General features: G+C 39.7%; 1 protein-coding gene across 1 annotated transcript in view; it reads right to left on the bottom strand.

Moving 5' to 3' along the window:
• LOC111152905 (HYDIN, axonemal central pair apparatus protein) overlaps nt 1–19,974 on the bottom strand; it is a 298,524-nt gene extending 278,550 nt beyond the window's left edge. The window contains 4 exon segments of the mRNA XM_022511638.1: nt 8,069–8,203; nt 11,779–11,898; nt 17,671–17,793; nt 19,840–19,974. Of these exon segments, the coding sequence (XP_022367346.1) occupies nt 8,069–8,203; nt 11,779–11,898; nt 17,671–17,793; nt 19,840–19,974 (513 nt within the window).
• Nucleotides 19,975–20,453: the final 479 nt, after the last annotated feature.

Genomic DNA, 20,453 nt, shown 5'->3' with positions numbered 1-20,453 from the left:
CTAAAAATGCATTCTAATCTCTGAAGTTCTATATTTAATATGACTATATTAGATTATGTAATATACAATTATATATTGCTCTACTGGCTTACAATTAATTCAGACGTAATGCCTGGGGAGACACTGTCAGCCTTCAAGCTAAGCAATTACTTTAGTTTATATACTCCCTTTCCACTGTATTTAGATTCAGAGCAATCAGGTCACCGTTCAGAGCCAAAATATTTATTCCAAGCTCTTTCCGCTCTACTATGAGAGACATAGCCATGAGTTACTATCCTAAAAGGTTATCCTTTATAAAAATGCTCTCCAGACAAAACATCCAGTCTACTTTTTGTCCATTAGCTTTCCTTCCAAAACACCTAGCCCCCAAACTTTAAAAAACAGAGCAGCAAAATATGAAAATGGCAGATTTGACTTTGTAAGAAGGGAGAAGAATGAATCTTGATTTTTATATTAGCTCCACGATAGAGAGCAAACATGGCAATAATTCTGTCCTTCACAGTCTCGGGCAAAGGAAAATGGGGTTCTCTCCTGCAGCCAATGACTCTCTAGGCATACATCAAAGGCAAGCGTGGTTAGACCCTCAACAATCCTCCCTCTGCCTTTCCTCCACTCCTAAAGCTGATGGAAGAATGGCTAGCACAGAGTAAAACTGGAACTATATTTGATTAGGACTCAGTGAACTTAATCTTTGGTGTCCCTGGAAAATGTTATGGATTCTCTAACCACTTAAAGTATTTATTAAATATGATCTCAATCTGAAATTCTTCCCTCTGCAGGGAAGAATCAGTTCTGAAGTCCTAATCAGTTTGAAAACGAGACTGGTCAGGCACCGTGGGCCTTACCCTTTACCACCGACTCTTCATAAGACTCAGCGGGGTTCTTGGCTTCCTGGCGGCGGTTACATTTCTCTGTCTATTCAAAGAGAATGGCCTCTGACCTTTGGCATGAAAAGAGACCTGAGACTTCCAAATTTATTTTGACCATTTTTATCCGTAGTGTATGGTGATAATGTGGTTGCTTTCTGATTCATGTAGAAATGACCCACTTAAGGTAATTAACTTCCCCTGTAACTTTTTGCTTTCCAAGTTACCCCCAGATCTACTAATCCACCAACACCCATATCCGTCTACTCTGCCTTCACTCCTGTTCCTAAGCTCAACCCCTGTCCTTGTGCATTAGATCTCAATCCCTCTAGCTCACTCCAGGATTTTCCTGAAGCATCTGTTTTCCCACTTTACTGAACACTGACACATTAGGATAGCTTCCTCTTAAATATTAACTAACCTACTCTTGAGCCCAACATCCACCTTCAGCTACTCCCCCATTTTTCTAATTATCCTTGACAGCAAAACCACTCACAGGTGTTCCTTGTGCTCAATATCACCACCTCCTTGCCGTCCATTCTCTCTTCAACCCACCCGATTAGGCTTCTGTATACAGCATTCTACAGACTCTCTTCCTGCCAAGGTCACTAATGGCTTTGATAAATCCAGTGGCTAACTCAGCATCCTTATTCTATTCTACTTTTCATAGCTTTGGACATAATCCAAAGTTGATCTCTTCCTCCTTTTTGAAATACTGCATCCATTTGGGACTCCAGAGCACTATAATCTTCTGGTTTTTCTCCGACTTCATGACCACCCCTTCTTAGAAGCATCTTCTGCAGGCACCTCCTCCTTTTCCCAACTTCTTCTTTATGCACACTCACTCTCAACATCAGCTCATCCACCCCTTGGTGGAAAGGATCATCTTATATGATTTTCAAATGTTTGTCTCTAGCCAACATCTCCCTTTGGCCACAGATAATTGTGTCCAATGGCCTATTTGGTATTTCCACTTTGAAGCTTAAAGGGAAGTTCCAACTTAATGTATAAACACCAGATTCCCTGAATCCTTCCGATTCCCAACTTTACTCTCACCCAGCCTCACAAACCTGCTTTCCCTCCATTTTTCCCTATCTCAGTAAATGGCACCGCCATTCAGTCAGCTGCTTGCCAAAACACTAGGAGTCAAATTAGACTCCTTTCTCACACGTATTATCCAATCCCTTGGCAAATCCTGACAGCTCTACCACAAAAATGTGTATCCTCTGTCCACCTACTTCCCACACCTTCGCTGTCACTATCCTGGTCCAAATCATCCTCATCTTTTACCCCAACTATTAAACAGCCTCTTATGCCTGTAGCAAACAGGGTTGGATTCTGGTGCATATAACAGGAAACAGAAACAAAATCAGAGCAACTTAGATTAGACAGACAGAAGTTTATTACTCTCCCATAAACCAGTTCACAAGTAAGCTGGCTGGATTGGGATGGTGGCTCCACAGTGTCCCCAGAGACCCAAATTCCAAACTTCTTGCTCTACCATGACTGCACTCAGCATCTACCCTCTATGTCGGCCCGTGCAGCACAGTAACTCTTGGGATGCCAGCTATTTCTCCCAGCTGGGCAGCAGGCCGAAAGGAGAAGGCAGAGAGGCAAAAGGAAGCACCCGCACGCTGAGTCAGCTTTCGGCGAGCACACACCTGGAAACCTCGCTCACGTCTCTGGCCAACACACAGACACACATCGCTGTCAAGGAGGCTGGGGGAAATGCAGTCTTTTCTTTTAGGCAGCAGGGACTCCAATCCCAATTTTGGATTCTCTTAGATGACAAGGATGGGCAACTCGCTGCCACACCTCACACTCCGTTCAGTCTATCCTCATGCAGCAACCAGACGGATCCCAAAATGCAAGGCAGAGATGGCATTCCTAAGCAAAACCCACCCAGGGAGGTAAAGGAAAAGGATTCTGTTTGTATCTTATCTTTCCTGGAGGAGTTGCACCTCAGGATCCTCAATGGATCATTACAAAACCAGAACAGAATGACAGACATTTTTTGCCTCTTGATGTAATACAAGAACCAACCACCTAAGAATTCTTGCCCCCCCGCAAATCAAATATGAATCCAGTCAAGCCTCTAGATGTAACCACCAGTTTACAGGAAACGTAGGGGATAGAGGACCATTTGGCAGAACCTGACGGGGATGCATTCAGGTCTTTGTTTGGACCCTGACTTAAGCAAACCAACTTAAAAAATATCTACCTAGGGTGCCTGGGTGGCTCAGTGGGTTAAGCCTCTGCCTTCGGCTCAGGTCATGATCTCAGGGTCCTGGGATCAAGGCCCGCATCGGGCTCTCTGCTCAGCGGGGAGCCTGCTTTCTCCTCTCTTTCTCTATGCCTGCCTCTCTGCATACTTGTGATCTCTCTCTCTCTGTTTCAAATAAATAAAAATAAAATCTTTAAAAAAGAAATATCTACCTATATACATACATACGTTTATGTGTGTATGTATATGTGTATGTGTATATGTATGTGTATATGTATACATGTATCTATATCTATCACCCAGATTTCCAAGTTTTCATCACCTGAGCAGTCATGCTTCATCTATCCTGCTCCTGCTCCACGGATTTTTTAGTAAACCCCATACACCATACCATTTCCTCTGTAAATACTTTGTTATTTGTCTCTGAAAGATAAGGACCTTTAAAAAGTTAACATAACCACAATACTGTTACCATACCTAAAAAATTACAGTAGCTCCTCAATATCGTCAAATGTCCAGTCACTATCCAGATCTTCCCAGTTGAGATACATCTAGCTATCATTTTCCAGCAGGTCCCTCCATGTCCGCCACATGCCTCCCCGCTCTTCCCTGAGCCTGCTGTCAAGCGTGTTTCAGCCACAGGCCTTTGTAGTTGCTATTCCCTCTCCCCGACAAATGTCTTCCCACGGATGTGCGCAGCTTAATTTGGTTCTCTGCTCAGTGTCACCTGAGCACAGAAGGCTTCCCTGACCCCCCACCCCACTGAAAAGAAACAAGAGCCCATCACTCTCTATTCTCTACCATGTCAGTAGCTGACATTCCATTATATATCTGCCTGTTATTCATGGAGGAACATAAGCTCCATGAAGGCCAAAGCTTGTTTTGTTCTCCAGTGGGTTCTGGCTCATAGAACTAGTCCTGGCCTAGAGAGAATGAAAGAATATTACTCATTTTTAATATATTCATTTGGGTACTAAACTATCAAGAGTTCTTCACAAAGAGAATTCCCACTAGCCTTGTTAGCTTTATTACAAAACAATGTTTATCAAGTTCAGAATGCTAAACAGTAGTGACAGACACTCACTGAAGATGTGACATAAAATGGAGAAAAACAAGAAAAAGTGAAGGTCTAATACATTCATGGCACAAAAAGATATTTGAGCCCTTTTTAAATGTTTTTGCTTTGATCATCTGTAGGCCATCCTCAAGTTGAAGAAACTTCCCTAGATTTTCTTGAGATTAATTTTTTCTTACTTATATTACTCAACAAATATTTACTGCATGCTTCATATTTGTCAGGCACTGTGCTAGGCACTCAGGTGATGGGATGACTCACACAGACTTAGGGAGGGCAAATTCCAGGCAGGAAGAAGACAAATCCCTATCACAGTTTTTGCCAACAAAAATGGTTGATTCTGGAAAATTTTATGGTATCTACATTTTAATTAAAGACACTGACAATATAATTCATTATCATTGTATACCTGGATAGCATAAAATATGTTAACATTTTTCTAGTATTCTTGGACAATTTTTAAATTTCATAGTAGCAAACCAGGAAATTATTTTGACAACACATTGTATTTTTTCTTAAAACATAACAGCAATAAAATTGCTCTTTAAATCACCACAATCATATCCATATGACAATTCTATAGTAAACAGATGCTTTCTTAAGTCTAAGGAAGCACCCAGTTTTGCTTTCCTACAAAAGCCTAATACTTTTCATTCTCCTTCTAATAGTAAAGATATAAATTCAAGAGGTCAAGGAAAGTGCAAGGCTCCAGAATTTTACAGTGTAATGAGAACACTAATATATCGCTACCACATTGACATACACCAGGATTATTAGATTAATAAGATCAGATCATTTTTTTTTAAGTCTGTTTGACAAGAAGAGATAAGGAAAGCCCGAGTGAATCTGCTGCACCTGTTATCTGGGCCCTTGGCATTCTTAACAAGTTAAACCCCAGGAAGCCAGATTAAAAGATGACAGGGAAAAATGTAAATTATATCATCATCTTCGACGGGCTAATATACATGGGTGCTGAAAATCCAATTGAAAGGGGACTGGCTTATTAAGCTGTGGCATGCTGCAATTTACATATCTCGCCCTCCAGATGTGAGGAGGGTAAATGAGAATGGAGTGTGTTCACATCGGCAGGGGATAAGGAAGAAAAGTACATATGTATGTTGCCTATCAATTTGGCCAACTGAAGAGAAAGTGACACGGTGAAAAGACTGACTTCTCTCTGCCCTGAAATAAACCTGGCTCCTGTGCCATGTTCTGGAACGGCACTGCAGACAACACGACTCACCCTTGCTGGTCGTTCTGTGCATGGGTCTCCTGGCTTTCCAATGGTGAGTGAATGCAGATGCCCAGACGACCGGCAGAAACACCTAAGAAGGGACCCTGCTGATGGGGCACGTGCAACAGGATCTTGGCAGAAAAGGGGGACTAGAGCTAGCAGCAGGAGCTTCCCCAAATTCCCACCATTAGTCTTAGACAAGCCAGCAAGAGGAGAAATCACAATATTTTAGAAAAATACATTCTGTAAATTATATTATAGCTTGGAGTCCAAGCCCAGAAAAATCTTACTGTATCCAAAACTGGCTGCTTAAATTTCTCATAGGTAGCCATTGTTCTCACTCTGTGTTTCTTCCTACATGCATGTAGACTTTGATGACGTTCAAATACTTAGAAGAAACAGTAAGACAACTTTCAACTTAATTATTTTTTTAATTAGGGCTTTGCCAATAGACAGGAGTTTGTCAATAAGCTTTTTTTAATTAGGGGTTTGTTGGTGAAATGGAAAGGTAAGAAGGAATGCAAAAGTGAGGAGTAAGAAAAGCAGCCACAAAATATAGCCAAGTCATAACCCTCAACAGGAAGGTTAGCATTTCATAGTTACACAGTAAATACAAACATGCCTAACATACATTTTGGTTATCTATTTGCTATATAGATAAGCATCAATAAAATCTTTCCACTTCAGCTTCTGATTAGGGAAAGTTGAAAACATACACAAAGAAAACAAAAGAGTGTAACAAGTGCTGTGTCCCTGCCAGCCAGCTTCAACAAATATTCACATTCTGCCATCCTGGCTTCATCTAGATCTCCATCTACTCCCCACTTCCATTGCAATTATTCTATTTTATAGTTTTTAAGGTAGAATTTAGATATATTAGAAAGCATAAATATTAAACATACAATTTTGACAAATGAATTCGTCCATAAAACCCACACACTTGTCACACATATAGAAAATTCCACCTCCTCAGAAACTCCCGTATGTTCATTTCTCAGCCAGACTCCCTACAGGTAGAACAATACTTATCCAACAGAAGACATATTTTTTCCAGAACAGAAAAGAAGGAACTCCAGCTCCTCGAATCCAGCAAGCTTTCTATTTCAAGCTGCACAAAGGTTTCCTACCCAAATGACAGTGGAGGAATTTGACACCCAAACTAAATCCAGATACCAATCTCTTCACAGATGGTATTCAGATCTAGATCCTCAAGAAAAAAACAAGGACTGTGATAGCAGAGAACAACAATAGCACATCAAAAACCTCACTACTTCTGGAACTATTTATCTTTCCATTTATTTCCCTAGGGCCCCAGGCAAAATTATAGGTCCGTGAATACAACCCAAGAAATAGACAGTAACGCTACAAAGTGGCAGAATTATAACAGCAGCATTCTCTTGTAAGAGAATTTCTACCCACTCACTAGAGGGATACACACTTGGCCGACCACATGATATTCTCTATCCCTGCTCTCCAGGAAGCAGGAATAGTAGCAATAGTGGCAGTAATACTGGTAATGGCATTAAAGCGGCTGATACGTATTAGTGATGAAGAAGCAGGGATTCAAAGCTGGTTCTTTCTGTTTCTAACATGCTTTTGCTGTTCTAACCCTAAGGGCACAATACAGACGAGCACACACCATTAACATTATATATAACCTGACATTTTATTCTGCTTGTTTGAGCCTTGTTTTTGTCCTCACTCCTTCAATTATGCCGGTAAAAGCCCTTTCCTCCTCCCCACAAGTCCCCACTTTGGCCCACAGAGAAGAAAACTTAACCCACCGTTTTGAAATCCTGGAAAAGGGCTGGGGAGTCCTCAGTCCCCCTTAGCTGGTCCTTCCTTCCAGGAGGAACTGGAATTTCTACAACTGAGAGGGCTTCAGAATGGACTGGCTTGGGAACAGAGCTGGACTGGTGTGGAGGGGAAATGGCCTGTTTTTGACCTTAGGCTCTTTCTGGCCTTTCGAGGTGTGGACAGGGCTGAGCGGACCAGGCAGGTCTCTGCTCTTGGCTCTAGCTGGTCTGCTTGGGCTTCGGTGGAGCTCTCCGGACGTCAGCCCCTCAGAGCCCAGTTATCTGCCAACACTGGGGAGCAAGAGAAGGCTCTTTCTGGGCCTCAGGTACTGGCCACATTCTTTGCCATTAATAAGAATCCTACCATGATCAATATTTGGATCTTCGGTCTCTTCTAAACTTGTTAGAACCCAGGGAGGAGGGACGCAACTAACTAAGATCCCAAATTTCCAAGAAGCCATATCTCTATCTTTTGCCTCAACTGCCTGCATCTAGAGCACACCTTTTCCTTTCTGGTGACCCTCTGGCTCAGAGTCAAATATAAATATGCTGAGGTAGGTGAGGGGGGTGGGGGAGCACCCAGAAAGATGACCCCTCTTTATACCCTGGCTACTTACAGCTCATGGAAGCCCTTGGGTCTCTTTGACTGTCCTTCCCTCATTCCCAGGGGTGCGCTGCCCCCCTCCTCTAACCACCCCCACCACTAATACCATCGACACCAACACCACCCCCTCAACACCACCAACTGCCACCAACACTATCAGCGACACAACTACCAGCACCACTGACAGCAACACCGCCAGCACCAGCACCACCTCTGCGAACGTTCAGAATTACAAACCGCTAGTGACACGTATTCAACCACTTTCCTACCTTGTTCTCCTCTGGAGAGAAGAGGATTCGGAATATGGATGGCACGCCGGGAGCTACTTTGTGGCCGGAATCTTTGGGGCTGATGACTTTAAAGTAAGGTGAACTTTCCCCAGTAACTTTCACCAACCTTGGAATCTGCAAGAGAAACACACCATGGTGGACACTGTGTCTGTGAAAAAGCAGAAGCCGAAGCACGGGCTTTTGCTGTCCACCAGGAAATCTCCATCGGCTTCTCATTAGCCACGCACGACCTTGATCAAGGTTTAACTTCCGTTTCAGCTGTGAGAGGAGATGACTCACTCAGTGCATTTGAGCTTTAATTTTTACTGAAGTTATTATTCATTTTTATTCGTATTGCAAGCCTTTGTTCATTGCATCATTTAAATGATACAGGTGCCTAGGTGGCTCAGTAGGTTAAGTATCTGCCTTTGGGTCCAGTCATGAACCTATATGGTCCTGGGATGGCCCCCCACATCTCCTTCTCCCTCTGCCATTCCCCCTGCTTGTGCCCTTGCTCTCTCTGTGTCAAGTAAATAACTAAACTAAAATCTAAATAAATAAATAAGACCATGTTTGAAGAGGAACTGCTTGATCAGCTAAAATCCCACCCACACAGCAGAGGTAAGCTGGATTTCCCAACATTTGAGAAGTGCTCCAGGAGAAGAATTCACACTTCCTTCATGCCTGCTGTGGACCACCCCCTGCACATAAGGCACAGCTTAATCCACTCAATATCCTCGGAGCTACCTTATGACCCCTGTTCTACAGACGCGGAACAGGACACTTGTCCTCAGTGTCCTTCAGCAAGCCCCAGCCTCAGTCCACCTTCCATCTGGGGCACAGTCCTCAGTAGACACCACTGTGAGCAAGAACTGAGCAATAGCACGGGGTCCCCAGGCCAGTGTCAGAATGGCTTCAAATAGCTTCTCCTTCTCTTCAAGTCCTCCTCTGCTCTGCTTGCCTTGCCCAGAGTACGTATCTCTGTTTATCTAACACAGTCTAAGCAATAAAAGACATACAAATGCAAGGAGAATGGGGGTGGAGATTCCAGGGACACAAGGAAAGGGAAATGATTTTTCTTTTTTTTTTTTTTTTTTTGAAGACTCAAAGGGGGCAGAAGACAGTGAACTATATAGTTAAAGGTGACGGAGAAGTCTCGGGTGCAAAATGAGGGCAAAAGAACCCACACAACCTCTCAAAACTGAAACCTAGATGGGCAAAGAAAGAAGAAATGCAGAGAGAGAATTCAGACAGATGCTAAGGCTAGAGAGTGGGGGTTAAGGAAGAGACATGCGAATGTGATGGGAGTCCATCTGGCTTTGCTGGTAAGGGGAAGGTGCAATGTCATTTATGATGGACAGAACGACACTGTGGAAGCTTGCTGGGAATACTTCTGGCAAAAGCAGAATCATAGATTAAAAATGAAAAAGGAAAATACCAACAACAATACGTAATAGTAATAGTAATGACAATAATAATGGTTTAGTGCTTCCTATGTGACAGACACTGAGCTGAACACTTTGCGTTCATTACCTCATTTAATATTCCACACAGCTGATTGAAATGGGTATTATTAGTACCACCGTGGCCCAGAGTAGTGAAGCGACTTACCCACGGTCTGCAGCTGGGAGACAGCTCGGCTGGAATCCACCAAATTAGTCTGCCTCTAGAGTCTGGGTGCTAATGATTATATCCTAAGTAGAATCAAGTTGAGCCTTGTAGAGGGTTCATAGCTTACTCCCACCTTGTAATGTGAGATAGAGAAATAATGACCAAACAGGCTCTATCTTTTGCATTCAGTGCCAATGAGGAAGGAAATAAATGGCAAATAAGATAGAAAGCATTTTTCTGTGCCCCTATTTATCCCAGGAGTTCTTTATGATTCCATGAATTAAGAAAGTAGAGAAGCAGGCTTGTTCTTGGGTGAGTTACCCAAGGATAAGCCTGCCTAGGCTAGAGAAATCAAGCTACTTTTGGTAGCTGGGCTTTCCCTGGATGAAGACCTTCCTTTCATGAGGTCACACTGTAGCAGCATCGAACCAAGAGGTACTGGGTTATCCATGAGAACTTAGTGCCCCTTGGCAGACAAAACTTAGAAATGGCCTATACCCTTTACTTGTTCATATTATACCCACTGGCAATCATTTCTTGTTTAGGGCCAAGGAAGAGTGATCAAAATATCCCTTGGGCTAGCTCCTCTCTGTCTTTAACAGCCTTAAAATACTTGAGCAAGAGTCAAAAAGTCATGGAGAAAGGGAAAAAGAGAACTGGAATTGACAAAGGGAACTGGTTGGCAGCCTATATGAAAAGAGAAGAGTCCTGATGTCTATGGAATACATCTGTTCTTGAGGTCTAGGGGCATAATTCTGAGCATCTCAGATTCTTTTTCTTCTCTCTGCCTACCCTTTTAACTTCTGTCCCTTGAGCTTCTCTTGCTAACACTCCTGTAGCCAAGAACTAAATATACCATTTTCTCCGGAGTCTGACTTTGCTGTCACCACATCACCCCATTGATCTCTGAAAGGCATCAGTGATTCCTTTAATGAGCTATTGTACCAAATATAACTAAAAGTTTTCTTGCATAGTCTTCATTTATTTTCCTTCTTTTTCTTACAGCTAGAATTTTTGTCTCCACATTCTTGAACTCCTGAGGTATTCCTACCTGTCTTCACATCTGAAGTTCAGTATCTCTCAGATGCCTTCCTCTCCTTCTGATTACTTTTCACATTTAACTGTGCTTCATGCTGACTTCCCACATTATTCTTTCTTCCATTATTGTTAGATGTCAAGGAACTCTTCAGGCACTTAATACCTTTTCTTGAAGTAAACCATAATTTATCTCTAGCGGGGAAAAAGGCATATGGATGGAGAAGAAACTCTCAGTTGCCACAACAAAAGGCCAAGGTATAGACAGTGCGAGCAGCTGTCCAAAATGATCTGAAGACAAAAATCTGAAGGCTATCTAAGGTAGAAAGGAGGAGAATGAAAAAGGAGAATGGGAGATATATCTGTTTTGAAGTTTGGAGAAAGAAAAAGGAAAAAGGGAGATACATTTGTTTTGAAGTTTTTTAAAAAGTACAATTTATAAAGTATAAATAATTTACCTCAACAACTGCAATTCATATGAGTAGAGTTTACAGGGGCTCTAATGCAGAAAACATAAATATATGTTTTACCCCGTCTTGAATGAAAACCTTAGCTAAACTGGTCACACATAAGAATTTCATGACATTTGGGGCACCTTGGTGTCTCAGTTAGTTAAGCAGCCAACTCTAGGTTTCAGCTCCTGTCATGATCTTGAGGTCATGAGATCCAGCCCCGAGTTGGGCTCCATGCTTAGAGAAGAGTATGCTTAAGGCTCTCTCACTCCCTGCCCGTAACCCCACCACCACTGTTCACTCTCTTTCTCTCTAAAATAAATAAATAAACATTTTTTAAAAATTGCGACATTTGCCTAGCTAGTAATTTACTCAACAAAATGTTACTATACATATTGGGAGTTGACCATTTGGTGGACACTGATCTGGGCCGGAACACACATGAGTAAATCAACATAATCTTGTCTTCATTAAACTTATAGTCAAAGGGCATGTTTTTAATCTACTTTTCTAGGTCTCTCAAATTAAAAAATTCATCTAAGACCCTATAGGATCCCACTTTATTTAATCCCTTATATATCCATGAAAGGTACATCCAGCAAACATACTCACTTTGTCATTATTCCTCAAAATGAGTGGAACTTCATAGACTTCACAGGGAGTATAGTTCTGAAACACAATTTCTGATGGAAAGGGCTGGAATAATGCCTGATCCAGGTCAACTCCTGAGGACTGCATTGAAAGAGTAAATTCATTATACAGTCCCACAGTGGCAGAAATGACAGGGCAATAAATGAAAAGAAACGGAAAATATGAAAATACTACATCCACCTTATATGGATGTTAATACTAAAAACATACAAAACACTCAGAAAGGGGTAACTACTATAGGCAATAATTGTTATAAGTACTGAAGTTATTGTGAACAAATTATTTAATACAAAAGAAAGTAGAAGATTTGGTCCTCATTTAAAAAATACAGGCTAATTAGAACACCAACCCAAAACTTCCATTTACAGCAATGGTGAGTAAGGTCATGATTCCCTATGAAAATAATAATAAAAACTCTATCAACAAATATCTGTGTGAAGGAACTGAAGAGCTTAACAAGACAGTACAATCTAATGTTAAAAGTACGAATTATCTCAAGCTATTAGCTTAGGTAGAATCCAATAGGTTTTGAGCATTGCCATGTTTCCTTGAAATTTTAGAATATTCCATGTTGCTCTGTGAGTACACAGTTGCACCCTGGGGGACATTAGTATAGTCTGCAAAATGAAGATGTAAGCAACCATCTCAATAATTTAGAAAAGCAATAGCAAACATAAAAAAAAATCCAAACAAAATGAAAAAAATGATATAACCAAAATAATAAAAATTCATAAAATGGAAAGTAACTACAGAAGCAACAGAGCCAAAAGTCAAGTCTTTAAAGACTAATAAAATTGGTAAAATATCTGGTGAGTATGATCAAGAAAACAAGACAGAAGTCACAAAGAGCCAATATAAAGAATGAAAATAAGGACATTACAACAGAAACTGAACTAACTGAAAAGATAATAACTGGGTATTATGTCAAGAAATGTGAAAATTTAGATTAAAGTTACAAATCCTAAGAAAATACAATTTATCAACACTAGCACAAGAAGAAATGGAAAATATGAGCAGTTCTTGAACTACGAAATTGAATTTGTAAGTAAAAACTTTTGACAGAGAAAACGCCAGCCCAAATAACTTTACAGGCAAATTCTAGCAAACATTTAAAGAAAAAGCATGAATATCATAGAAACTCTCCCAAAGGAAAGAAACAAAATTAATATATCCCAAATTGATGGTAGCACAACTTTCTTATAACTAAGAAACATAGCAGGAGAAAGGAAAACTATAGGTTAATCTTAGTTATATACAATAGGGTTTTTTTTTTTCTTTTAAGGAACAAAACATTAGTAAACTGAAACCCACAATATATAAAAAGGATAACATATCATGACCAAATTGGGTTTGTCTCAGAAGTTCAAAGTTGTTTTAACATTAGAAATTGATTAAAAAGGGGGCACCTGAGTGGCTCAGTGGGTTAAGCCTCTGCCTTCAGCTCGGGTTATGATCTCAGGGTCCTGATCAGGCCAGCATTGGGCTCTCTGCTCAGCGGGGAGCCTGCTTCACCCTCCCCCTCTGCCTGTCTCCCTGCCTGCTTGTGATCTCTCTCTCTCTGTCAAATAAATAAATAAAATCTTAAAATATATATATATACATATATAAATAAAGAAAAAAAGAAAGATATATATATATACATATATAAATAAAGAAAAAAATACATATATATAAATCTTAAAATAAATAAATAAATATATATATATATATATATATATATATATATAGTTTTGGGCACCACCTGGGTGGCTCGCTTAAGTGTCAAACTCTTGATTTTGGTTCAGGTTATGATCTCAGGGTTGTGATATCAAGCCCCCCAAAAGGCTCTGCCCTGGACATGGAGCCTGCTTATAATTCTTTCTGTCCCTCTGCCCCCTTCTGCCACTGTTTTTATTATAGATATACAATTCATATTTATATGAAAAAAATATATATATGGCGATTAAATACCATGTTTTGGATTTGAATAAACTGACCAATGGTGTAGAAAAGTCCAGAAACAGATCACTGGACCTATGACAGAGGCCTTATAGTGCAGAGGAAACAATGGATTTCAGCATAAATGACAGACTCCAAGATGGACTTCGTATAGGTTTTAACTGGCAGCTTGAGCTCCCTTCCCCACCCCTCCTGCCACAAATAACCAGGGTTAAGATATACACAGTGAGAATGTCCACAATTTCAGATCTCAGGTAAGGCTTGCACTATACAGACCTCTTAAGCAGGTGGCATACTCTGATAGGCAAAACCACCAACTCCTTGTTTGGAATACTAGGAATGGCAATAAGAAATTACCTGTATGCCATTTGGCACCAGGAAACAGTAAGGAAGGCAGGGCCTAATGGGCAACACATAATTTCACATGTTTATAGGAAGGAGTTTTTCACTGAGGCAGGCTAGGAGAGAAGGATTCTGATTCCTAAGGGTCCCCACAAGTCACAACTCTGGGAAAAGGTTAACACAGCTCATCCTTCCTTCCTTCCTCTCAGCCCCCTTCTAAATAAACACATGCACACAATCCTCTTTCATAAAATGCTGTGCTGAGAATCATGAAGGATTCCTACTGGTCTGGGACACCACTAGGACATGCCTCAACAAGAATTTCCTGCAGATCACAAGTCCGGGAAAAATGCCCTTCCTCCCTCCAAAAATGAGTGGAAACAATAATAGTAATATCTTGATAAGTCAAGATCAGTGCAAAAATATTCAAGGAAAACAAAGGAATAAAGAAAATGGCAAGTGAAGAACAGTTAATAGGAAAGTTGCCATGAACCAATGAAAATATTGACTACACTGTTTGACTATAAACCCAAAAGACATAATGGGAAAAAAAATATGAAACCACAAAGCAAATAATTAAGAGGCAGGGAGGACTTAAGCAATCAAAGTGATGAAAAATTCATGTGTTCACTCATAAATACTAATTGAGTTTCCAATATTCTCCAAATGTTAAGCACACAGTAGTGAGCAAAGCCAACAAAGCCCTTGCCCTCATGAAGCTGACATTCTTGGGGAAATGGATAAAAAATAAAGAAATGTATAATATGAGGTCAGGCAGTGATTTGGCTACAGAGAAAACTAACGACAAGGAGAGAGTGTGAATGCAGGGTGTATGCTCTTTTCAATAGGTATCAAGGGAGAGCCTCTCTGAGGAAAATACATCCAAGCAGAGATCTAAGCAAATCCTGCAAAGATCTGAGAGAATAGATTACAGTTAGAATGACTAGCAGGTGCAAAGGCCCTGAGGTGTGGATTATCATTGAGTGTTTGAAGAGCAACAAAAGGGGAGGGGGCATAGCTAGAGAGAATGAGCTAGGGAAGAGTGGAAGAAAAGAGGTCTATGAGGGAAATAGGATTAGACAATGAAGGACCCTATAACTCTGAGGGTAAGAGGAAGCTGTTGGATGGCTTTACACATGGAAGTAACATGTCCTAGTTTACATTTTAAAAAAATCATTCTTTCTTCTTTGTGCAGAATTGATGATGGGGGAATGAAATGGAAACACGGAGACTATTTCAGTAGTCTAGAGAATGGTGGTTTGAACTGGAAGGGTATTGGTGCAGCTGGTGAGAAGCAGTTTGACTAAAGCCATATTTGTGAAAGCAGAAGTTTATAGCACTTGTCATTGGATTTCATATAAGATGAAGGAAAAAAAGAGGCATCAGAGATAATCCCAAGGTAGGTTTCTGGCCTGAGAAAATATATACTAGATGGAGGAGACAAGAGAGATAAGATTGTGTCTTTAGGGAAGGAAGGAAACACAAAAATTAGAGCTTGAATATTTTAAGTCTGAGCCGCCAATCATTCATTGGGCTGAATAACTGACCCAGAGTTCAGAGGATGGGCCACAGCAAGATAAACAGTTGTGAAGGTAAACATTTAAAAAAGTATAATTTAAAGCCTGCTCTTAGAATGGGGTCACCTGAAGAATGAGTTCAAAAGAAAAACAAGTTCAAGGACCAAGTACTGGGGACTTCCAACATTTAGTGATCAGGAACAGGAAAGTGATTCAAAAAATAAAAGAAGATAAAAACAACCAGTGAAGTAGGAAGAAAATAAAAGGAATATGATACTGAGCTACAAGTAAATAAAAAGGGAACTGAGACAAATGCTGTGAGCAATCCAGAAGTGTTGAACTGGTCAAACTCAAGGATGAATGATAAGAGAAACACATATACACAAGATTCAAATTAAAGAACATAGAGGATAACCTGATGGAAATAATTACAATGAAATGGAAATGAACAGAAAATTAAAAATGGTTGGCAAGGGAATACAATATGTAGAAAGGTAGACAAAGAAGGTCCAACATATTCATAATTGACAGTCCTCAAGAAGAATGAAAAATGGCAAGAACAAATACTGGGTCATTCAACAAAAACTTTCTAGAAGTAAACTAAAGATACATGGTAGTATCTCAAGAAAAGTTTAGTCATGTCTTAATAAAATTACTGCATACTAAATTAGAATAAACAGTCTTTGGCCATAAGAGCTAAAAGACTGACATATCTCTAGTGGGATAAATCAAGCTGGCTTCATCACACTTCTGCATACCATTATGCATCATATTTCTGCTTACCATTAAAGCTAGAAGGTAGTGAGGAAAATGCCTGCACAGCTTGTATGGGGAAAATGTGTGACCCAAGAATTTTAAACCTAACAAATCTGAAATTTTATATAAAGGCAATAGGCATACATTGTTAAACAAAAAACCAAGGAAGTATAGTATCCATAGGCTCTTCTTGAAGAGATTGGTGAAAGATGACTGTCGCCCAACTAAGAACAAATAAAACTCCAGAAAATAAAGTAAAAATAACCAAATGAGTTGAGAAAGAAAGAGGAGAAATGATGAGATAAAGTAAAGTGTACTAATTATGTCATCCTTCATAGCAGGGGTCAAAATATGTTAACACACACACAAGCAGTACATACAGGAAAATATGCAGGAAAATAAGGCTGGTCTCAGTTATGCAATGGGAAAGGAGAAAATAGCCCTTGATCAGGATAAGTTAGTATTGGGAGAAGCCATGCTACTGGCCTCAAAGAAGAGAAGAAACCATAACTAAAGCTAGCAAGGCTCAGAGAAAGAGCAAATTTTGTGCAGATCCTACACAGGGAAGGCAATGGTGCTGCAGCAAGTGCAGAAGAGCCTCAGGAACTCACTCATCATGGGGGAAAGATCTCTGAAAATCTCTCAGGATTACCCCGGGGAAGCCTTTGAGAGGAGGCAGATTTCCATCAGTTTGACTAATGGAGGTTCATACCATAATTTGTACATAAAAAGTAAAGCATCTAATTCAAGAAATTAATTTAAAAGTAGGAAATAAGACCTTATTTTACAACCATATACTCCTAAAGCCTGGAATTCATGGTTTACATTAGAATATAAAAACAGGTTAAAATAACTATTCTTTAGAGACTAAACGAATACATTTGCTATTGGAAGTGAGCCAGAACAGATAACAAATGCAGCCTTTAATAAACAATTCCACCTTCTTCCTTTCTAGTGATGACAGCTCAGGGAAGATGGGATTTCTTGCTGTGTTAAGAAGATGACTTAATTGGATTTGGCCACTATAATCCTTGGAACTACTTCTGACTTATAAACAATAGCATCCAGAAGTAACTAAGAAACGTGACTAGTCAAAAGTTATTTGTACTTATTAATTATAATTCTATCCATATTAAATCAACAAATATCAAGATCAAAAGAGGTAGAAAAAGAATATATAACACAAACTCAATAAGGAATTAGCCCAGAAACAATAACCATGACTTAGTTCCTATTGTTCTAGAATGTTCACATTATTCCAGAGCCTGCCTCATAAGCAAGTATGACAGGAGGCAACTACCTTTTGATGCGTTTCCCCCATATCTAAAAGTTCGATGATCTGTGGTCGGTACATCAAACGTGTATCAGCCAGTCTCTGCTCTGTGGTAAGGGACATTTCCTTCAGGAATTCCGAGGGTGTCAGCTAGATTAAAGAATAAAAAAATAAAAAACAGCTGAAGATTCATAAATGGTTATACCAAAAAAGTGTTTTCATAAGTGCCAGTAATGAATAATTTGTGTTTGCAGCTTTCAGGATAATTGTGGAATGCCACTAAGTTCCCTTATGAAATATTTAAATTAACTAAATAATATAAGAAAAGTACCTGTGCACTTTTGAGCTCTTTGCACACTAATTTGAAATGACATGCGATTTTGAAGAAATCACACAAAAGAAACTGGGGGGTGGGGAGTCAAGAAATTGCACTGGAACATATCCAAAGAGTTTAACATTTACGCTCAGAAGAAGCATCGGAGCAAAGAACCCTACTTCCAAAAATCACTTCTAGTCTTCAGACCTGAGGAATATGAAATGCTTCTACTTCTCAGTTGAAGTTACAACAAGCAAGCAAAGTTTGGGTATTTAGCTATCCCACTACAGCAGGCTAAAGAGGAATCTTGTGAAATAGAAAGAATCTGGGGCACCTGGGTGGCTCAGTGGGTTAAAACCCCTGCCTTCGGCTTGGGTCATGATCCCAGGGTTCTAGGATCGAGCCCCCCATTGGGCTCTCTGCTCGGCGGGGATCCTGCTTCCCCCCCTCTCTCTGCCTGCCTCTCTGCCTACTTGTGATCTCTCTCTCTATCAAATAAATAAATAAAGTCTTGAAAGAAAGAAAGAAAGAAAGAAAGAAAGAAAGAAAGAAAGAAAGAAAGAAAGAAAGAAAAAGAAAGAAAGAAAAAATGAATCTAGGGAGTGTGACTACACAGCTTAGGAATGAGTTTGAACTTTTTAGAAATCCCAGGGGCACGTTTAGTCCTTGTTTTAAAAGAGCCCTAAGCCCATGATCAGATCCAGCAGCCACTCCTACTCACACCAAAACAGGAACACAAATGCTTTAACACTTTCTCATGTTATGAGAAAAAAAAAGGTAACCTATCATTTAAATAAGGGCATTTAAATAACCCAACAAGACTTATTTACCCAGGACCAGACACAATTATTTACTTATTGTTGTTCTGGAATGTTCCAGGGCTTGCTTTATATGCAAGTGGATGATGATCATTCACAGCAACGTAATGCTTAAGTATGCACCAAGACTTTTAAAACAGCCAGAGGTATATAATTTAGCTGATTCGTTTCACCTTGGGTTAAAATCAATGCTCTTCAAAATCCCTACAAAATTAATTTCTGTGATTGAATCCATATAAATGAAAGCATATTTCTAATGCTGCTTCTTTTTTTTTTTAGGTTCTTTTTGATTGGAACCCAGATTTGAATACTGAAATGTTAAGAGGTATCAGCTGTGTCACAGTTTAAATAAAAATAATAAAGTCTTAAAAGCAAAAAGTCAGGAGTTTAAATATGAAATGATGACCACCACAAAAGAGAGTGATGATAGGTTTTATTTTTTTTCCTCGGAACATAACTTGAGTCTGGTTTTTAAAATTTGATGAATACTATCTTGAACCCTGTAAATTGTTACTGATGTTTTCTATAGCATGTAGTTTATAATTCCATTCTCATCACATTACTATAACCTGTTAAAAATAGAAGTATATTTTATTTTGAAGGACAGAGAAAAAGTGTATTTTTCCATGATACCATATAGTCATCATTTTGATACTCTCTGTTCTACAAATATGCAAACAGAAATAACTCTTGCCAGTCAATAGGTATTATACTGTTGAGGTCAAACCCTACGAAATTCTGATACCTCATTGTTTTTGAACTACACACATGGCAGTCTCATAGGGTTCGACCTAACATTTAGAAAACCATCATAATTTCATTGCGTAGTCTTACTTCAACTGATTAGCTTAAGCAATTCAAGTCTCTACTTTGAGGCATGTAATTTCAAAAACTTCTTGGGCTTTTAAGAGGAGCCTCTGCCCCGCAGCAAGCTGCCATGTTACCTACATTGATATTGTCAATCAGTAATTCCCTGAGTTCTGAGAATGCCAAGTAGCAGCTGTCACCCTCCTGAGGAGACTGCATTAAGTCTTTCACACTTGAAAGTCTCCGGTACATTACCATTGGATTTGCTTCTTCTTTTGTAACCACCCTTGGACTCAAGGGTGGCAGAACCTTGCTTTGGAATCCTTTCAGCATTCTGACTAACCCCATCTGAACAGCCCCCATGGACTCCTCGAGTCTTCTACTGGTCATTTTTAGTTATTTCCTTCATTCACCTAGAAGTGAAAAAAAGAGTTTTAGAACAAATACAGTTAATTCCTGAATACAGGTCACAATTTTTTTTTAAGATTTTTCAAATACAAAATGTTTAGAAAAGACTAATCTTCAAAATACATCAAATGCTTGTAACAAATGCCTTAACTAGAGCAGTCTATTCCATGTAATTAGTCCAGGTTTAACCTTAGCCCAAAATCTAGGAATCCTTTTAGACAAACCAAGTGATTCTGGACTGAGCTCAAGGAAGACCCAGATATACATGTAGTTCCTACATTTGGTACTTTTATCCTCCCAGATAAACAAACACTGCCCAATAAATACACTTCATAGTTTGCTACTTTATACTTATTTGACAATTCTCTCTCATGACACCCTCCAGACAGAAAAAAACGTAAGGCTTCAGGCCTTCAAGCTGAGCAGAGACTAAAAAAGCAGTATAAGGAAAAGGAAATTTC

Source organism: Enhydra lutris, unplaced genomic scaffold, assembly GCF_002288905.1.
Source record: "Enhydra lutris kenyoni isolate GAN:26980312 unplaced genomic scaffold, ASM228890v2 scaffoldscaffold30, whole genome shotgun sequence".
NCBI lineage: Eukaryota > Metazoa > Chordata > Mammalia > Carnivora > Mustelidae > Enhydra > Enhydra lutris.
The sequence above is the reverse complement of the archived record's forward strand: the minus strand, read 5'-3'. Positions and strand labels throughout refer to the sequence as shown.